Source organism: Marmota monax, unplaced genomic scaffold, assembly GCF_021218885.2.
Source record: "Marmota monax isolate L192 unplaced genomic scaffold, Marmota_monax_Labrador192_F-V1.1 WCK01_AAM20220418_F8-fsc00043, whole genome shotgun sequence".
Lineage (NCBI taxonomy): Eukaryota > Metazoa > Chordata > Mammalia > Rodentia > Sciuridae > Marmota > Marmota monax.
In genome coordinates, this window is record NW_026691982.1 from 9080497 (window position 1) to 9100353 (window position 19857).

At 36.2% G+C, this 19857-nt stretch overlaps 1 protein-coding gene across 2 annotated transcripts in view; it reads left to right on the top strand.

The window, feature by feature from the left end:
* Mphosph8 (M-phase phosphoprotein 8) overlaps positions 1–19857 on the top strand; it is a 43199-nt gene that overhangs the window by 19444 nt on the left and 3898 nt on the right. Inside the window, exons 3-10 of one of the 2 annotated variants that reach the window (XM_046447467.2) lie at positions 4096–4950; positions 6259–6358; positions 9369–9578; positions 12456–12581; positions 12669–12757; positions 15195–15335; positions 16085–16171; positions 18482–18636. In XM_046447467.2, the coding sequence (XP_046303423.1) occupies positions 4096–4950; positions 6259–6358; positions 9369–9578; positions 12456–12581; positions 12669–12757; positions 15195–15335; positions 16085–16171; positions 18482–18636 (1763 nt within the window). Of the gene's footprint in view, positions 1–4095; positions 4951–6258; positions 6359–9320; positions 9579–12455; positions 12582–12668; positions 12758–15194; positions 15336–16084; positions 16172–18481; positions 18637–19857 lie in introns of both variants that reach the window. The other variant, XM_046447457.2, reaches the window with a different exon arrangement.

Genomic DNA, 19857 nt, shown 5'->3' on the forward strand with positions numbered 1-19857 from the left:
TCTGAGCACCATATAAAACTAAATAAAGGTTTGTGTCCAACTACCACTAAAAATTTTTTTAATGTAAAAAAAAATAATTCCCAAGTAGTCTTGTCATATGGAATATTAACTTTATGCTCCCTTTACATATGGTGGTGTTTAAATTTTCATTTATTAATTACTTTTTGAACCTCTGGTTAAAGCCAACTTGTGGTTCCTTTCTTTCTTTTTTTTAGTACTGAGGAGGATTTGGGGTGCTTTACCACTGAACTATATCCCACCACCCTTTTTTAAAATTTTTTTATTTTGTGACAGGATCTCATTAAGTTGCCCAGGTTGGCCTCAAACTTGGAATTCTCCTGTCTCTGCCCTGAGTTCCTGGGAGTGTAGGTGGGAGCCACCACACCCAACCTCCTCTTATTTTTAAATTATTGATAGACAAGTGTGTTTGAAGCTCATTCTTGAGCTTAAAAAGGATAAGAATATCCTAATTTTAGGAAAATACTTCTTTATTTGAAAGTTTCTTTTCCAAAGCTATCTTTATTTTATAAAATAATTGAAACTTCCAGGCATTAATAACATTCTGAGTTTTTAATTTATGTGACTGAAATATCTGTTTTCTTTATCAGCCTGTGAACTCTTTCATTTCCAAAGTATTCAATTATTTACTGTATGACACTTGGGCCTAATCATTGAGGTCTTATAAGTGAATGGGCATGTGGCAAGAAATACATCTGGTCACTGGGCTTTTCCCTCTTTAGCAGAATCATTTGGCCATTTACAAACTTTGTTATTCTTTCATTGTAAATGTAGAAATTGAGTCAGTAAAAGAAAAATTGCATCATTCAACATCTCTTCATCTGTGTTCATGCGTGCCACAAATATGTACTACCTATTGCTCTCCAACATCTGATCCAGATTTCTTCCTCTTACAAATGACTTCTTGACTGATGCTTCAGAGTTTTTTGTTTGTTTGTTTGTTTGAATGTTTTAGAGGCATGTCTTTCTGGCATTTTTTTTTTAATTTTTATTCTTCTTTTTTATAGTACTGGGAATTGAACCTGGGGCCTCATACTTGCTAAGAAAGTGTTCTACCACTGAGCTATATATATCCCAAGCCTTCTGGCATGTTTTTGTTGTTTTTAGGACTTTGTTGTTTTTGAACTCCAGTTCTATAACTTTCTTTTCTTTTTTTTAAATATTTTTTTAGTTTTAGTTGGTACAATATCTTTATTTATTTATTTTTATGTGGTGCTGACGATCAAACACAGTACCTCTCATGTGCAAGGCAAGTGCTCTACCACTGAGCTAAGCCCCAGCCCCAAAACTTTCTTTTCTTTTTTTTTTAAGAGTCTCATGTTAAGCAGGCTGGCTCAAATTCTTGGACTCAAATGAACCTCTTGACTCAGCCTCTCAAGTAGCTGGAATTACAAGGATCACACCACCACCATGCCTGACTTGTGACTGTGTTCCTTAGTCTTCTTTTTTCTTAACAATTTAACAAAATAGTCTATCCAAATCATTTAGTACTATTTATTTTTATATGAAATGACTTTTCCTTAAGTTTTAGAAGGCAGAAGAAAACAGGTTCTTTTTAGTTCCACGGCTCCTGAGCAGCTGCCTTTATTATGTATTGAAGGGTTCAAAAATATGGCATTACTTTATAAGGGTTTTTTAAGATTCTGTTTCACCCTACCCAACCACCACTGACTTCTGAATTTTCCTTTTTTTTTTTTTTGGTACCATGGATTGAACCCAGGGGCACTTAACCACTGAGCCGCATCCCAATCCCTTTTTATGTTTTGAGACAGTCCTCACTAAGTTGCTGAGGCTGGCTTTGAACTTGAAATTCTTCTGCCTTAGCCTCTCATGTTGCTTGGATTATACGCATGCACTACCGTGCCCAGCTGATTTCTGGATCTTTTCTTTGTTTCTGTGCAGCTTTATCTGGAATCCAGTCATAGCAGTTTCTCCTCATTATGGCTTTGTGCAAGTGACGGGAGTGAGCTTGCTCTGGTTACTTTTTTTTTCTTAAAAAAAAAAAAAAAACATAGCTGGGGATTGAGCCCAGGGCTTCATGTGTGCAAGGCAAGTGCGTTACCACTGAGCTACACCCCCAATCCCACCTCCCTTTTCTGCGACTCTGGTTATTTTGGGGAGTTCATAGTGCATAATTCACTTATGCATAATTCACCTGGGTGAGGTGTTCTTCTCAAAGAATCTGTTATTTCTCACACCACAATCTCCTAGTGTTTGCTGTTTTCCCTTACTCCTATATAGGTATGTATAACTGTGTAGATCTTAAAGCTCTTAATAGTTTGTCCCTACCTATTTATATTCTGGAGATAATTTGCCACTTGATTTGTGAGTGTGTGTGTATGTGTGTGTCTATCCAACACAGTATATGCTATACCACTGAACTACAATTCTGACCCCAACCACCTAATTTTGTTATAAATGGTGTCTGTGGGATTTTGTTTTGCAATTGTAGTTGCCTTGTTTTTTTTTTTTTTAAATTTTTTAAAAATTGTTGATGGACCTTTATTTTATTCATTTGTTTATATGCAGTGCTGAGAATCAAACCCAGTGCCTCATAAATGCTAGGCAAGTGCTCTATCACTAGACCACAACCCCAGCCCAGTTGCTTTGTTTTTTATGCAGTGATTCAGGGAGATTTAAAAATTTAAGCCAGTACCACCTTGTTCCCTCTATCTTTTTAACCTTGGTGGCATCCATTTCTTAGGCACTGTACGTGAAACATTTTAAGTTTACCTGTCTTTTTTTCCCCTACTTTCCATTCTCCAGTTATTTAAGATAAGACAGTTTTGGGAAATGGGAAGTTAAAATAGTTTTCACAACATTTTGTGTCTATACAAATACCTTATTCTTAATTACTTTTTAAATTTTTGGAATTGGAAAATATAATTTAATAGGAAATATTTAACATTATTTAACAATTAATCAGGGAAGTAAGATTTCTGTACAGCTTGCTTCGTCCATATAAAACTGTGAAATGTAACAGCAAATTTAAGAACATCCTGTATTTCAAAGTATTTAAAAATTTTTGTCTTTGGATTATAACTGCTTATAACAATGTGAAAATTACTTTCTTATGTGTTGGGGAAGTTTGAAGTTAAAGTCATATACATGGGGCCTCAAGGGATTTGACATTTTCTATTTCTCTGTTCATCTATCCCATCCCTCTCAGGGTCTTACATGTGCCAAGCAAACACTCTCGCTTTGAACTATATCTCCAGCTCTTTTTAAACTTCTGTTTTGAACTGAAATCTCACTAAATTGTCCATCCTGGCTTCAAACTTAAGATCCTCCTGCCTCAGCCTCCTAATAGATGGGATTATGGGCATATAACTCCACATCTAGCTTGTATTTTACCATTTTTTTTAGTTGATGCTTATTATTACTATCAGGACCTATTTGCTAAATGAGATATAAGTAGTATCTTTTTTAAATTGGTGCATTATGGTTGTACATAATGGTGGGATTTGTTGTTATATATTCATACATGCACACAATATAATATAATTTGGGCAATATTATTTCCCAGTATTTCCCCAATAGGTAATATTTTATACAGCTTCAGTGTAGGTAATGTTAAGAAGTTGAATATGCTTTAAAAAATTTCTCCCAGATTTTATTAGTATCATTTTTTTTTTTTTTTTTTTAAGGTACTGGGGATTGAACTCAGGGGCACTCGACTACTGAGCCACATCCCTATCCCTATTTTGTATTTTATTTAGAGACAGGGTGCTTAGTACCTTGTTGCTGAGGCTGTCTTTGAACTCCTGATCCTCCTGTCTTACCCTCCCAAGCTGCTAGGATTACAGGTGTGCACCACTGCTCCTGGCAGTACCACTTTTTTAAACATTTAAAATTATTATTAGGGGCTGGGGATGTGGCTCAAGCGGTAGCGCGCTCGCCTGCCATGCGTGCGGCCCGGGTTCGATCCTCAGCACCACATACAAAGATGTTATGTCCGCCAATAACTAAAAAATAAATATTAAAAAAAATAGTTTTTTAAAAAAAAATAAAATTATTATTAGTTTTTCAAAATCTTTAAAATTATGTTAGTGTTCTATCCTTTTTTGTATTTTATAGAGACTATCTTTAAATAACGACATATTTGAAGCAAACTCTGATAGTGATCAGCAAAGTGAGACAAAAGAAGATACTTCCCCAAGGAAGAAAAAGAAAAAAATAAGGCACAAAGAAGAGAAAAGCCCGGATGATTTAAAAAAGAAAAAAACAAAGACTGGGAAACTAAAAGATAAAACCAGGCCAGAGCTAGAGAGCTCCTCTGAAAATTTTGTATTTGATTTAAGGACAAAGAAAAGAATTTTGGAAGCCAAAGAAGAATTAAAGGACTCTAAGAAGCCCAAAAAGGATGAAATCAAAGAAGCTAAGGAATTAAAGAAAGTTAAAAAGGCTGAAATAAGAGATTTAAAGACTAAAATGAGAGAAGATCCCAAAGAAAACAGAAAAACAAAAAAAGAGAAATGTATTGAATCTCAGCTAGAGTCTGAATCAAGTGTGCTTAATGATTCTTCTTTTCAGGAGGATGACAGTGAAGAGTTACTTAATGACAACAGAGAAGAGAAACAAAAAATTAAAAGTATAAAAGATAAAACATGCCAGGAGGCACTTCAAGAGGGTAGTTTGGAGAAACAGTTGGATGAAACTGTAAGTGCTGATGAGGATGCTGATGTCAAAGCCAAGAGGAAAAAAAAGAAGTTGAGGAAGACTGAAGAACCAAAAGAGAGCAAAAGGCTAGAAAACAAGAACATCATCTTCTCAGAGAAAAAAACTATACCTAAAAAACAAAGGAATCAAGACAAGGGTAGAAGTAACACAGAATTAGATAAACTGAGCCCACCTTCATCTGCTCAAACACAGAAGGATTCCAGGACTGGTGGGGAAGAGAGAGTCCTCAGGTCCCCTGACTCAACTGAGGAGGTAAGGGTAGTAGGGATAATCTTAGAGTACATAAATACCCAAAGCAGACCAAGGCGTGTCAAGTGATCGGGAGGTTTCACAAATAATGAAAAGAAAATGGTAGAACTATGAAGTATTTCTGTCATTAGGGAATTGTTGTATACTCAGACTGTAGCTTCATGAACTTAATTTATTAGCTTTTTCCATCCTACTTGGTATTTTGCTCTATTGTCTTAAGAATATAAAACTCAAATACAGGGTACATTAACATTATAAGTTTTAATTCATACAAAATTATTTATTATCATTTGTCCCATTGTTATAATAAAATTTTTTGTAGGATCTTTCATACAAATGAAAATATTTTCCAAGTTATTAAAGTATCCATATGTAGTATTTATCAAGGGCTATGATAACGACTACTTTCTTTATGTCCATTATTCCCAGTTTTAGGAATTTGTCTTAAGGCAATCATTTTAAAGTGGGGAAATGCTCTCTACCCAAAGATATTTATGGCTGTATGATCCTCAGCAGTGAAAAAACAATAAAATACTGTCTAGATATGGGGAAAATGTTTAAGAAACTGTATCAATTTGAGAAGTGTGGTATCCATTGAAATATTGAGGTCAATGTAATAAAAAAGGAAAACTTTAGAAAATATGGAAAAGAAACCATACATACATGTGAAAAATGAATTATAAGGATGAAGGGAGAGTATGGAGAAATAAAAATAGTCATGTTTGATGAGACTAGGTGAAATATTCTTGGAATTTTATTTTTTATAACATTTTATTTTTTAAATATTTTTAGTTGTCAATAGACATGTATGCAGTGCTGAGGATCGAACCCAGTGCCTCACACATGCTAGGCAAGTGCTCTACCACTGAGCTATAACCCCAGCCCAACATTTTATTTTATTTTTTAACATTTTTTTTAGTTGTAGATTGACACAATACCTTTATTTTATTTATTTATTTTTAGTGGTGCTGAGGATGGAACCCAGTGCCTCATATATGCAAGGCAAGTGCTCTGCCACTGAGCCACCATCCAGCCCCCAGCATTTTATTTTTTAACAATAAAATTCCCAAAGAAGAGTTGGGAAGCTGGCATTAGGTTTTTTGAATTTGATATTGTGTAAGTTATCAAATAGTTGAAGGATAATATTGATTGAGGAAGCACTGTAAAAAAGATTAAATGATCAGTGATCATGTACCCTATTAACATATAGGTAGATAATAGCACCATGTACCTATCTACATTTTTCAGTCTTCAAATCTACACTATCAGCTCTTTATCCATTCTTGTTTTGAGTTTTAAATATTTTTTCAGGAGAAAGAGACCAAAAAAATTGAACCTAAAGAAAAGTACCAGAAAAGACATGATTTAGACAAGGAAGAAAAAGGTCGAAAAGAGCCAAAGGGATTGAAGAGTAAGTGTAAATAAAAACATTTTGCCAATTTTGTCACCATCTTTTTATACAAAGAATTTAATTTCCTGTAAAGATAATCTCTTTTTTTAGCCTGCAGTGTTATAAATCAGAAAATTTTATTCACTGGGGAATAGTGAATATTCACTTAGAGCCTTCTACTACTTTTATTTAACCAGTTACCTAAATTTATTACACAGGTGAAATGTGCTTATCTGGAATGTTTGAGACCAAAAGTATTTCAGATTTAGAATTTTTCCCCCTGATTTTGGGATATTTGCCTATACGTATAATGAACTATCTTGTGGATGGGACCCAAGTCTAAACACAATTCATTTATGTTTCATATAATCATTTATGTGTGTGTGTGTGTGTACATATAATTTGAGGGCAATTTTATACAGTATTTTTAGTGTACCTGTGTGTTTTTTTGTTTGTTGGAATATTTTTTTTAGTTGTTGACAGACCTTTATTTTATTTGCTTACTTATATGTGGTGCTGGGAACCAAACCTCATACATACAAGGGAAGTGCTCTAATGCTGAGCTACGACTCCAGCCCCTGTACTTGTATTTGACTATGACATGAGGTCACCTGTGGAATTTTTCTCTTTTGGCATTGGTGGTGCTTAGAAAGTTTCAGAATTTGGAACACTTTAGATTTCAGATTTTTGGTGAGGGAGGCTTAACATGTATAACAGTTTTATGTGTCTGTATTATTTTCTTTCTGTTCACTATGTTCTTCCTACCTTTCAGAAGTATGATGGTAGAATGTTAGAATTACACAGAGACAGGAAATTCACTGTGGCATTAAAGTAAAGGTGTCTTTTAGTGGATGCTAAATGAAGCAAACTTTTTTGTTTACTATGTTAATTGTATCAAACTCTCATTTATATATATAAATATATTGAATACACATTTTGATCAATTCAAGATACTTAATAATAGAGCAGGGTGCATTGTTGCATATCTGTAGTCCCAGTGTCTTGGGAAGCCGAGGCAGGAGGATCATAAGTTTGAGACTAGCTTTGGCAACTTGCAAGACTCAAAAATTTTTAATAAAAGGTATAGCAATGTAGCTCAGTGGCAGATTGCCCCTAGATTCTTTTCTCATTACCACATGCAAAAGACAATATGTAATAATTAAGAATCCATAACATAAGTTAGTATTGGAACCAAGTACTTTAGTTTTAAAAAATCACCATTGCTGTATTTAAATAAACCCCACCAAATAAACAATTTATATACCAAAAGTACTTAGAAAATATGTTCACTTAGAAATACTGTTGTACACCTGTAATCCCAGCATCTGAGGAGGCTGAGGCAGGAGGATTGCAGTTTCAAAGCCAGCCTCAGCAACTTAGCAAGGCCCTAAGCAACTTCGTGAGATCCTGTCTCAGAGTAAAAAATAAAAAGGGCTGGGGATGTGGTTCCCCTGGGTTCAATCCCAGGATTAAAAAAAAAAAAAAGTGATTCTAAATAGTAATTATAATCTTTTCTCTGGAGTAATGTTAAAAGTTAAATGTTAACTGAAGTAATGTTAAAAGAAGATTTTTTTTTCTCTATTTATGGTGCTAGAGATGAATCCCAGGTCTTTTGCATGCCTATTAAGCACTCTACCACTGAGTTATATCTCTAGTCCTAAAAGTAGATTTTGTTCTAAGCCTAGGCTGGAGTTTGGCAGTGGTAGCAGGTAATTAAAGCCAGACAGGTGCATAGCTATTTTGGAGGATCACACATAAAGTAACTATATCTTAAGTTTACTATCTCTTCAAAGAATAATTAGAGATTTAAAAATATTTTATAATTAGCTCTACTTTGTTAACATTTTTCTTTGTGTGTATTTATGTGTGTGTGTGCATGTGTGTTTCTGTCTGCATGTGCTTGATTGCTAGAGACTAAACCCAGGGCCTTGTGATTGCTAGGCAAGTGCTCTACCACTGAGCTATAGCTCCAGCTCCCCTCCTTATAACTTGTATATCAATTTCAGGCACATTTTTTTGCTGTGAACTTATAACCTCAAATGAAACTAATGTTCATCCCATTTATAATGGTATTTACTGATGGGTCCAATTTTCAGTATCCCTGTTAGTAAAACCTGTCTACTGTGTACCCTGAGTTTATAATAGAGTCCTTTCCAATTGTTAAGTACTTTGCCAATTTTCTTATCTCATACATGCTGAGCACATGTTGTATCACTGAACTATACCTCCAGCTTTTCTTCTCACTTAAAAGTGAGAATTCAAAGCTAGTAGTATCCAGTCATTTTATTGAGTGCAGATTCAGGACTCTGGCAGCCTGCTATTTCTTCCATTCACCACCAGAAACCATTTCTGTCCTAATCACAGGATGCATTTAAAAAAAAAAAAACATTTTTAATACCTTTATTTGGCTTATTTATTTTTATGTGGTGCTGAGGATCGAACCCAGGGTCTCAACACGTGAGAGGTGAGCACTCTACCACTAAGCCCCAGCCCCAGGATGCATTTTTATTAGGCTGATTTCTCTGGCAGTAGGAAAGTTGTCACATACACATTTATTTTTAACATTTAACTTTAACACCAAATAAAATTATATTGGCCTGATGTGGTGGTAAACATATATAATACCAGCTGCTCAAGATGACTAGACCTTTGTCACAACTTTAGGGGAATAGTTCAGAATACCTGGACAGCTATTCACCCCGGACATCCTTTTGATAACAAGCTGCTAATAGAAAAACCAGTTGAAATCACTTTGTGACTTTGATAGTAAATCTGATCTTGCTTTATAACCAAGAGAAATATTAGTAAAAATTAAGAAAATACTTTATAACTAATAAGAACAAATAAAAAAATATTTTAAAAATTTAAAAATCCCAAGGTTGGGGAAAAAATACTTATTCTTTAATACTAAACCCAGATTTTCTTTTGATTGCAAAAGAAATTTACGACTCATACTTAACATCAGTTTTAATTTTTGAACTAGCATTTAAAGAAATCAGAAATGCATTCGATTTATTTAAAAAAACTACAGAAGAGAAAAATGATGTTCCTGAGAATAATCGGAAAAGAGAAGAAATACCACTTGATTGTAAAACCACAGAAGATCATAAAACCAAGGAAAACAAGTATTCATTCAAAGAGAGGAGGAATACCAGAGATGAAACTGACACTTGGGCATACATTGCTGCAGAAGGTGATCAGGAGATTTTGGACAGTATGTGCCACATGGATGAGAATTCAGGTGAATTTGTTTGGCATTGTTTTGTAGAATTTCTGGGTAATGTACTGTATTATTTACTCTTTTCTGACTATAATTCTGATCTCATCAGAAAATAACAAGATTTTATTTGCATCACTGGATAAGTCTTTTGTATATTGAAGATCAAGTCATTCTTTGACTTTTAAATGAGGTAACATATTTTCTAAGTTTCTGCTCATACGTTTAGTGCATTTAGAAATTATAAAGTTTTCTGATTTTCTAGCCCAGTTGTGCACCGTTAGATTTCTTTTTGAAAATTGTCACACATTTATTTTTAACTTTTAACTTTGTAGTAAATAACACCAAATAAAATTATAGTGGCCTGATGTGGTAGTAAACACATATTAATACCAGCTGCTCAACCTGAGACAGGAGGATTGCAACCTCAAGTCTGGCTTTTCTCAAAATAAAAAGTAAAAGGGGCTGGGAATGTAGCTCAGGAGTAGAGCACTTGTCTACCATGTGCATAAGGAAGTTTAATCTGATAAGTAAGAGGTTATCATTTGTAAGTCTTGATAAGTAGATTGAGAATTTTTTATTTTATTATTTTTTGTTGTGCTACGGATTTAACTCAGGGGTTCTCTACCTCTGAGCTATACCCAGTCCTGTTTTTTATTTGAGACAGGGCCTCACTAAGCTACCAGATGGGCCTCAAATTATTGGATCATCCTGCCCCTCAGCCTCTTGAGTAGCTGGGATTTCAGCTGACAATAATAATTTGAATGCATGACAGACAAGATATTCTGGGAGATCCTCTTTTAGTGCAAAACAACTAGATCTTAGATACTATGTAAAACATATTTCTGGATGTATTGCTGAGCTTGTAGGAAATTGGGTTAATTTCCAGGACCAGTAGGCAAGGTGGAGGAAGATGGTTGCTCAAGAGTGCAAATGCTAGAGATAGCACTATTGTTAGGACACCAAGCAATAAAGAGCAGATGCAAGCTGTCTGAGAGCACTCCCATAAACCCAGTTACTTGAGAGCCCAAGGCAGGAGGATCACAAGTTTAAGGCCAGCCTGGGTAACTTAGTGAGACACTGTCTCAAAATAAAAAATAAAAATGGGCTTGGAATGTTTTTTACCTCAGTAGTAAAGTGCCTTTTGGTTTAGTTCTTAGAATTACCCAAACAAAACCAAAACAAAACAAAAAAACAGTGGGGAACATCAGTACATTTAAAAATTGGTTCCTTGAAAAGACAAGCCTCTGATATTGTTGAAAAGGGGAAAAGAAAGGAATGAAATCATAATGTTTCAAGTGAAAAAAAGTTACAGATTATGTACAGATTAAAAGATAAAGGGATTTTGGGCTGGGGATATGGCTCAAGTAGTAGCGCTCTCACCTGGCATGTGTGAGGCACTGGGTTCGATCCTCAGCACCACATTAAAATAAAATAAAGATATTGTATCCACCTAAAGCTAAAAAATAAATATTAAAAAAAAAAGATGAAGGGATTCTATGTGCAGTTTCTTAGGATAGATTTGAAAGCTGAATGACATGGGAAAATTCCTGGAAAATTGTAGTTTAACAAAACCTACCTAAGAAAAAATAGACTGAATAGTCATAATTATTAATATGAAATAATTTTTATTTTATGGGTTTATATTCAAGGGCTTTACTGGTCTTGCGTGGAAGGGTTACCATGCAAGAATAAAAAAGGTCTGTTATTTTTGTCAGAATAATTGGTTATTCATGCAGATAAAACCCCATGGATGAACATGAAATCCTGATGGAATGAAGCCTTGACTATACAGATAATATTTAGATGTTAGGTATTTAGATGATTAAGAAGGGCAATAACTTTGTGACCCTTGGTGTAGAGAAATGTTTAAGACAAAAAATTTATAAAAGAAGAGTGATAAAATTGACTATAAAATCTATTCACTATAGCTACTATTTAAAAAATGAAAAGACAAAGCATTGGTATCCAGAATATTTGAAGAACTATAATTTTGTAAAGCTCAGAAACAAAAACTTTTTTTTTTAGGGGTATATATTGTTTGTGGCAAAATTGTTTTAAGAAAGGGCCTGACTAAATCAGTCTAAACTAGATTCTGGATGGAAATAACACTGTGGAGGGGCAGTTAGGGGTGAAGGTACAGGTTCTCTGAAAGACTGGTCACAGATGCATACTTTGATTGTTTTGCTTCACAACATGCATTCTTTGTTATACATCTAATTTTTATTAAAATTAGAGAAAGATAAACCTATCATGTCCAGAAGTAACAATACAGAACATAGTATGAATGAACATAGATTTTTAAAATCACTTTGCTTCATTAGAGAACAGAATCTGAACTGTAGCTAAAGTCTTTTCAGTGGTTCTAGTCTATATTTGTTCTCTCTTACAGTAGTCCTGTGAATTGATGGTATTATCTCAATTAGTATGAATCTTCGTCTGTCCTGTTCACATGGTTGCCTGGTGCTGTGATGTTGGCTTCCTCTGTGACTGGAGTGGCGAGGGGCGGGGACTCTGATCTTTGTGAAAACCAGGCCTATCATTTTCTGATGTGCTTGACAAATCTCAGAGCTATTCTAAACTTCTCTCATCTTTTTTTTTTTTTTTTGGTAGTTGTAGATGAACAGCATAAATAAATGTTTTAAAAATTTCATATTTCACCATTTTACAATTACAAGTTACCCATTTATCTTTATATCTTTGGAATACCTAAATGTAGATAGTTTTTATTATAAAATTTCTCAAGAGAGTCAGGAATTTTATCAGTTAAAGATGGAATTATTTATTAACCTATGTTAAAAGTATACATAAAGTTTTGGTTAAAACACCACAAAACATTGTGGGTTTTTATAATACTTCAGAAAAGTGTATGTTAATAAGGAAGGCCCTTGTATATTCCAGATGGTAGGCAACAGATTTTGAGTTTGGGCATGGACCTGCAGCTGGAATGGATGAAATTAGAAGATTTTCAAAAGCACCTCGATGGAGAAGATGAGACTTTTGTCACAACAGATACAATTCCAAGTAGTGAGTGGTTTTGGAATTATTCAGTTCCCTTTCACAAATATATATATATAAAAATAAAAATCTAATTCACCTTTCCTTTCATTTTAGACTTGTTGAGGGATGCTGTGAAAAATGGGGATTATATTACTGTAAAGGTTGCACTTAACTCAAATGAAGAATACAACCTGGACCAAGAGGTAATATGTCTTTGAAAAATCTCAAGGAAGGTACATGTCTGTAATTCTATTGACTTGGAAGGCGAGGCAGGAGGATTGTAAGTTTGAGGCCAGCCTCAGCAATTTAGTTGACACCTTGTCTGTAAGTTTAATAAGGGCTGGGGATGTAGCTCAGTGGAAAGTTCCCCTGAGTTCAATCCTTTGTGCCAAAAAACAAACAAAAATTTGATTTTAGTTTTTTTTTTTTTTTTTGAGGTGCAAAAACATTTTATTTGTTGAATAATTATATAGCTTGACAGCTTCACTCGGTGTCATCAGCAATTGAATTCACACAACATGTTTGTCTTTTCTGTCTAGGTGGGTTTAGCAGGTTATATCTGACAACAGTTCTGTGTAAACTGCTGCTTTTAAAACTGTTCTCTTCCCAGTATCCTTTTCATTCTCTCAATCTGCCACTCTTAAAAACTCATTTTTCTTCTCTGTTTTCTTCTACATTTTAAAACTTGCTTTCAAAATAAGACCCAAGGTGGATCCGGAGTGTTTCAGGGTATGGTCCTGGACAAAATGACTAGCAATAGAGCCCTTAGTTAAGAACAATAATCATGAATAACAAGAATCTTAAAACATGTATTTAAACTCTAATATTCATAACTTCACAATAATAGAGACTTTTTTCTAAAACTTTTCATCAGTAAAGGATTCAGCTCATATAAACATACTCTAAGGATTCTTCTTTTGTTTACTGGCAACATAATCCTTGCTGAGCTTTCTCATCACATCCCCATGGCTGATCCCAGCTGTCCCTTGAAACACCACTCGGTAATTCTCCTACACGTATTTGGCAAATGGTCTCACATGGGGCTCAATGGGGGTTCCATCTTTACGAGTTAATGGCAGCATGACCAGAGGCCCTCTGCATCTGAAACAGATAAAGCGTTCTGTGTTCAACGATTTGGTGTAGTGGCCAACCCTGGTTTTGCACTGAGTACATTCATAATTAATCTTGTAGTTAATTGTATAGTTATGGCAACGAGTGACCCTGGGCAGCTCGGGGTGCACCGCATTGGATTTTCTCTCATAATACTTCCATGCATCACCATGAGAATCTCGGACACCATCAAGCAGCCAGGAAGCTGCATGGCATATTTCATGGATCAAAGTATCACGGAGGTGGTCTGCAGAGTCACAGACTTTCAGAGAAATCTTGATCTTGGCATAGCGCTCCCTTTTGGGGTGTCGTGTCTCATTAGTGGTGCATAAGCCAGCAGTTCTCAGCATCTTTTTATTCCAGGTGATTTCTATTTTCTCTGGCATCTGACCCGCTTCTTCTGTGCTTTTGTTTTGATCTTAAGGGACTCATGTTTTTCACTGCTGCTTGAGTCCAGAGAAAGAACACAAACAAATCTGGCCCCCAATGAGTTTTCCACCAAACGCGCCCCAAACCCTGTATCAACCCACACCTCTACTAGTGCTTACAACGACCTCACCCAGTTTTTTTCTTAATAACAAAAGTAATGCATATTCATTTTGTAAAATTCATATTGTATAGAGCTGTATGAACATACAGAACTTATAAATCCAACCTCTCAAAATGACGATTTCTTTTGGTTTTGCTCTGTCTGGGCTTCGCTCTGGCTTACCCTCTGCCTCTGTGAAAAATGAAAAAGTACTGTTCATGTGGCCATTGTGTGTGTCCTTTTGGTGGTGGCCCATTTATAGCAGTTGCCCATCTTTTCTTTGTTGTTGGGGGTTTTTTCACACTAGTGTATATGTGTTTTTTATGTAGAAGCGTATCAGCCCTTTCTTCTTAGTTTTTTTTGTTTGAAGTCTTATATTGCTTAAAGAATTCTTACTTTAGGATAGTCACATCTGTCAGTGCTTTTGAGTGTCTACTCTCACATTGAAAAGATGATATCTTCTGTTTTGTTTTTGCTTTTGTTGTATATTTTTAAGGTTTAATCCTTTGGGATAATACTTCGGGAAAAAATGTTAGAATTTTGATTAAAACTGCATAAAATATGTAGATTAATTTGGCAGAGAACTGTTTTTTATTTGTATCTTGAGTCTTCCATCTATGAATACAGTAACTTTGTACATTTGACTCTTCATTTATATACTTAAGTTACTTGCTTTGGATTTTCTAGGTAGAGAATTTGATCCATCTGCCCCCAAATAATTCAACATTCATTTTTACATCATGCAAACTGTTGTTGATGTGTTTTTAGAATTTAATACACGGATGTTGTAAAGTTTTAAAAATTATGCCAACAGTCATGTGTAAAAATAGTTCTAAAGGTTATGGTTTCTAATTATTTTTTAGCATATTGTGGTGAAAAATAGATGCTTTAAATCAGTACCTTTAGTGATTTCGCCTTGAAACATCTTCGGTGAAGAGACTTGGTACCAGAAATTTTTTGATTAAAGACTAATAAGCTTTTTTGTTAATAAACCAACAAAGGATTCCAGTGGGATGACACTGGTGATGCTTGCTGCAGCAGGCGGGCAGGATGACCTCTTAAGACTTCTTATCACCAAAGGTGCAAAAGTGAATGGACGACAGAAGAATGGAACCACAGCCCTCATCCATGCCGCTGAGAAGGTTTGTAACTTCACTGTATCAGGAATTTAGTCTGTTTCTGCAGTGAAATATAATGGTCATATGATAACATAACCTTATACTTTGATATTTCAGTTGACCTGTGATATATTATGAATGGATTTTGTTATCATCACTAGTACTTAGTAATTAAATTTTCAAAATGTGATTTATCTAGCTGGAAGTAATTTATATTAAACTTGGCCTCTAAAGTACCAGTACTGATTTCAGCATTATTTTTCAAACTGAAATTAAGTTCTGCTCTTGGCTATTAATTAAAATGTTCCCATGTATTAACTTTTTAAAGGATTTATATGCAGAGGTTCTTTTTTAAAAAAAATATTTATTTTTTAGTTGTAGTTGGACACAATACGTTTATTTCACTTATTTATTTTTATGTGGTACTGAAGATCTAACCCAGGGTCTCGCACGTGCGAGGCAAGCGCTCTACCGCTGAGCCACAACACCAGCCCCTGCAGAGGTTCTTATATAGAAACCAATGACTAAACGTCAGATAGCACTTACTGGCATAGAAGCACATGATTATGAGCAGGTGCCCAAGCAGGCGCCACCCTCAACATTCAACACTATGCTGCTGTGGACCTTTGCAGTGAAGAAACACCGCAAAGTAGTAGCCACCCAACACTTGGGATGAAATCTGCCCAGTGGTTTTCCTGATGACTTAATATTTCATAATTTCTAAAAACTGTGTAAAGAATTTTGGAAATTAAACCTTTTTTTTTTTTTAATAGAACTTTTTAACCACAGTGGCTATTCTTTTGGAAGCTGGAGCTTTTGTAAATGTCCAGCAGAGCAATGGTGAGACAGCACTCATGAAAGTAAGTTCCTCAGTCTCTGCAGGTATTCATGTTGGTGCCTACCACTGTCAGACCCTGTGCTGGGGATGGGGAGAACATGGGTACAGAATAGTTCCTGGACTCTAGCAGCTTACAGATGAGTAGAAGTGGCCCAGCAGAGCAGCAGGGTGTGGTGTGGTTAGTAATGTGATTGGAGCAAACATAGGAAAGTGCTCCCAAGCTTGGCCTTGTGGACCCAGGGTGAATCTTAGGGTAGATGTGATAAGCATAAAGCTGTGTTCTGAAAGGATATAAAATAACAGGAGTGCATCAGTGGAAACAGAAAAATAGGAGGACTGCAATTGTTTTAGAAAAACTACAGTCCCATTGTATGAGAATTCTCTGCCAAAAGTGAAAGGAGCTGAAGAGTCATACAGGTCCTGAATGGCATAAAGGGTAATTTATTGGGGACTTTCTGGCAGAAGCATGTCTTGAGTAGCAGACAGGTGGATTCCCCATACCCTAAGACAAGAAGAAGGGGTGTATATGATAAGCCAAGTTTTTGCCTTTCTCAAAAACTATTAACATGTTTAATGGCATAAGACCATATACTTGGCTTTAAAAAAAAAAAAAAAAAAAAAAAAACTCTGCTAGGAATGGAACCCCAGGCCTCAAACATGCTAGGCAAGTGCTCTATCACTAAGATATACCCCTAGCCTGCCAACTTTATTTAGTAGGGTTTGAGATGTGTGCTGGAGTCACATAGTGACATAATGGCAACTACAAACAAGATGGCAGTAATCATGTTAGATCAATGTTCAGAGACATGGGACTAGGAAAGCATGATGTGCTGTTGGTTTGGTATTATTTTGTATTGATAAATCTATTTCCTTTGGAATTGCAGTTTGCAGATGTATTTTGAGTGGCAGGTGGTTGGAGGCCCCCAGTATTGCTCTCTATGTAGCAGGTTTGATTTGCCTCTCAGGGCCCAACCCAGTATGGTTCATTCCTCTCTGACAGTTCCATATTCATGACCTAGCATGGTGTTAGGACATAACAGGTCCAGACACCAAACTGTAGATGGCTCTTGTCTTCCCATCTCCTAACTGGGAGATGCAACTTTATGTAAGTTGTGATCCAAGGATGCAACTTTATGTAAGTTGTGATCCAAGGAGGGATCTGACACCTGGTTCTAAACTTGTCAAGTATGACCAGATCACAGTGTGACTCCTGGCTCTGCAGCAGGCCTGGCACTGAGTTTTGTTCTGAGCCTGCTGCTCTAAGGACACAGGCTACTAGCCCTTTCTGATCTTTGACCACAGTTGGGGTCTAAACTATGTAGGGTTTTTGTTTTTTCTTTTTCATTTTTGGTTCATGAAAATGTCATTTTGTTCAACAGCCTGAGCTTTTGAGTCTTTACTCTTCCTTTATGTATGTTATTGCCATACATGTAAACCAGAGATGGTACCTCAAAGAATCATCTCATTGACAAACCACTGAATGCATCTGAACAGCAGGCACTGACACCTCCATAGCAGGGAGGGGAGAGGAGGAGTGGACACCAGCACTTAGTACAGCTTGAGGAGGAACTGGGAATGAATCTTGAGGGGACTTTGGAGCTACTGAAAGGTAGATGGAGAAAGAGATCATCAGATTAAAGGATCAATTGGATGTTTTAATAGTCCTTAGTGATGAGGGAGAATGGATTGGTGAAAAGACTGGCAGTTTTTAGGCAGGCTTCTAAAATTAAGTGAAAAAATGGCGGTCTATACCTAAATAGTGACAGGGGTAAAAGTAGATTAGTTCTACAACTTTATAGGATTCACAGATTATGGTAACAGGTGAGGCCTTGTTCTAAGTTGGGAGTGTAAGCAGCACAGAGGCAAGCAGGGCATTCAGCTGTTCGGCAGGCATTTCACTTAGGATGAGGAACCCACAGCCTAGGAGACAGGTGTGGGTAGAAATTCATATGTGTGAGTCATCATTCTTAGTGACAGTAACTGTAGCCTAGCCACAGGTTGAAAATAAGAGACAGAAATATAAGAAAAGCCAAAGTGTGGGAAAGACCAGGGGAGTGAAAGGAGGATGGCAGGTGGGAGTCTGGAGAGCCTGGGCAAAGTGTTGGCAGACAAGTACACCCTGGTGAGTGTGTCAGGGAGGTCTAGTGGTACATGCAGTATGCCTCACAGTTGCTAACACTTGCTGAGACCTGGCCCCCTATTGTCTTGCCCCTTCTCCATCATGCCCTGCCCTTTTCCCAAAGAACTCCTAAGCATGTGTGAAAGAGAGACTGACACTAATTTGTAGTTACAGTTTACAAGTGGGTAAATTATTACTCTTTTCCTGACATAGGCCTGTAAAAGAGGAAATTCAGACATTGTACGGCTTGTAATTGAATGTGGAGCTGACTGCAATATTTTGTCAAAGCACCAAAATAGTGCGCTGCATTTTGCAAAGCAGTGTAACAATGTGCTTGTGTATGATTTGCTGAAGAGCCATTTAGAGACGTAAGTATGAAGTGATGGTACCATGGTTAAGTCTCATAGTATTATGTATCTATTTGGACACTTCATAATTGAAATGTGAGACAACTGCTTAGAAAAAGGTTAAGTATGTGTCCCAATGGGTTTCTTTTATTAGTAGATGAATTATGAAAGTCTTAGAAAATTTGAACATAACATTGGCATATCCGAGAGTATTGCCTTAAAATCTTAAGTATGAACTTAATTTGGCTGACATTTTCTCAAAATTATTTTTTAAAGCAATTTTAGGTTTATTGCTGCCCTGCTATTTCCACAGCCTCCCACACTATCATTAATATTTATTTTTTGTAATTGTACATAGTAACTGTTATTTATTTTTATGTGGTGCTGAGGATCGAACCCAGGGCCTTGCACATGCGAGGCGAGCCCTCTACTGCTGAGCCATAACCCCAGCCCCTGAATTCTAAATTTTATTTTATTCAAAGTTCATACTTTATAATGCAATTTTTTTTTAATCACTTAAGAATTTTCTTGGTGGGCCGGGGGTGTGTAACCCCTCCAAGGTGTGCTCGGCGTGCATTGAGCTCCTGCCAAGCATGTGCAAGTACCCTGGGTTCCATCCCAGGCACTGCAAAAACAACAAAAAACAAAAATTCTTTTGGTAAGACTTGCCAGAAATTCTAGAAATAGAAGCTAATAACTGCAGAAAGTAAAGTGCTTATTTTCTATACAAGAAGTATCTTAGGGTAGGGCAGCCCCAGGAGGATGAGCCATTCTTCTCACCACCTAATCTCACTATATTAAGAAATCACTAGGTTCTTGGTCTCTGCAAGAGTGCTGCTGTAATTCCAGACATAGCATCTGTGTTCTGAACAGAAAATACATCTTAGACAAGAAACCAAAGGCCAAAAAGGCCCTGTGCTGGCATCTCCAACTGCCTGCTCCACAGCGTGCCTTATATAGCTGCTGGGAATCTCAGAAAGCCAGTTCATCTCTTCTGTCCACATGGGATAGCTGCAAGGATCCAGCCACTGGCCAGTGTTCCTGTTTTCCAGGATTGAGGGGCTCTCAATTTTGATTTTTCATTTGTCATTAGGCAAGTATTTATTTAAGCACAGTCTTTCTTTGTACCAGGAATATAGAGGCAGCAGTAGGGAAAACAATTCCCATCTTGGAACTTAAATTCCAGTGAGACGGATTCACAGTACATTATGTCAGTACCCAGTGCAAGAGGAAAAGAGCAGA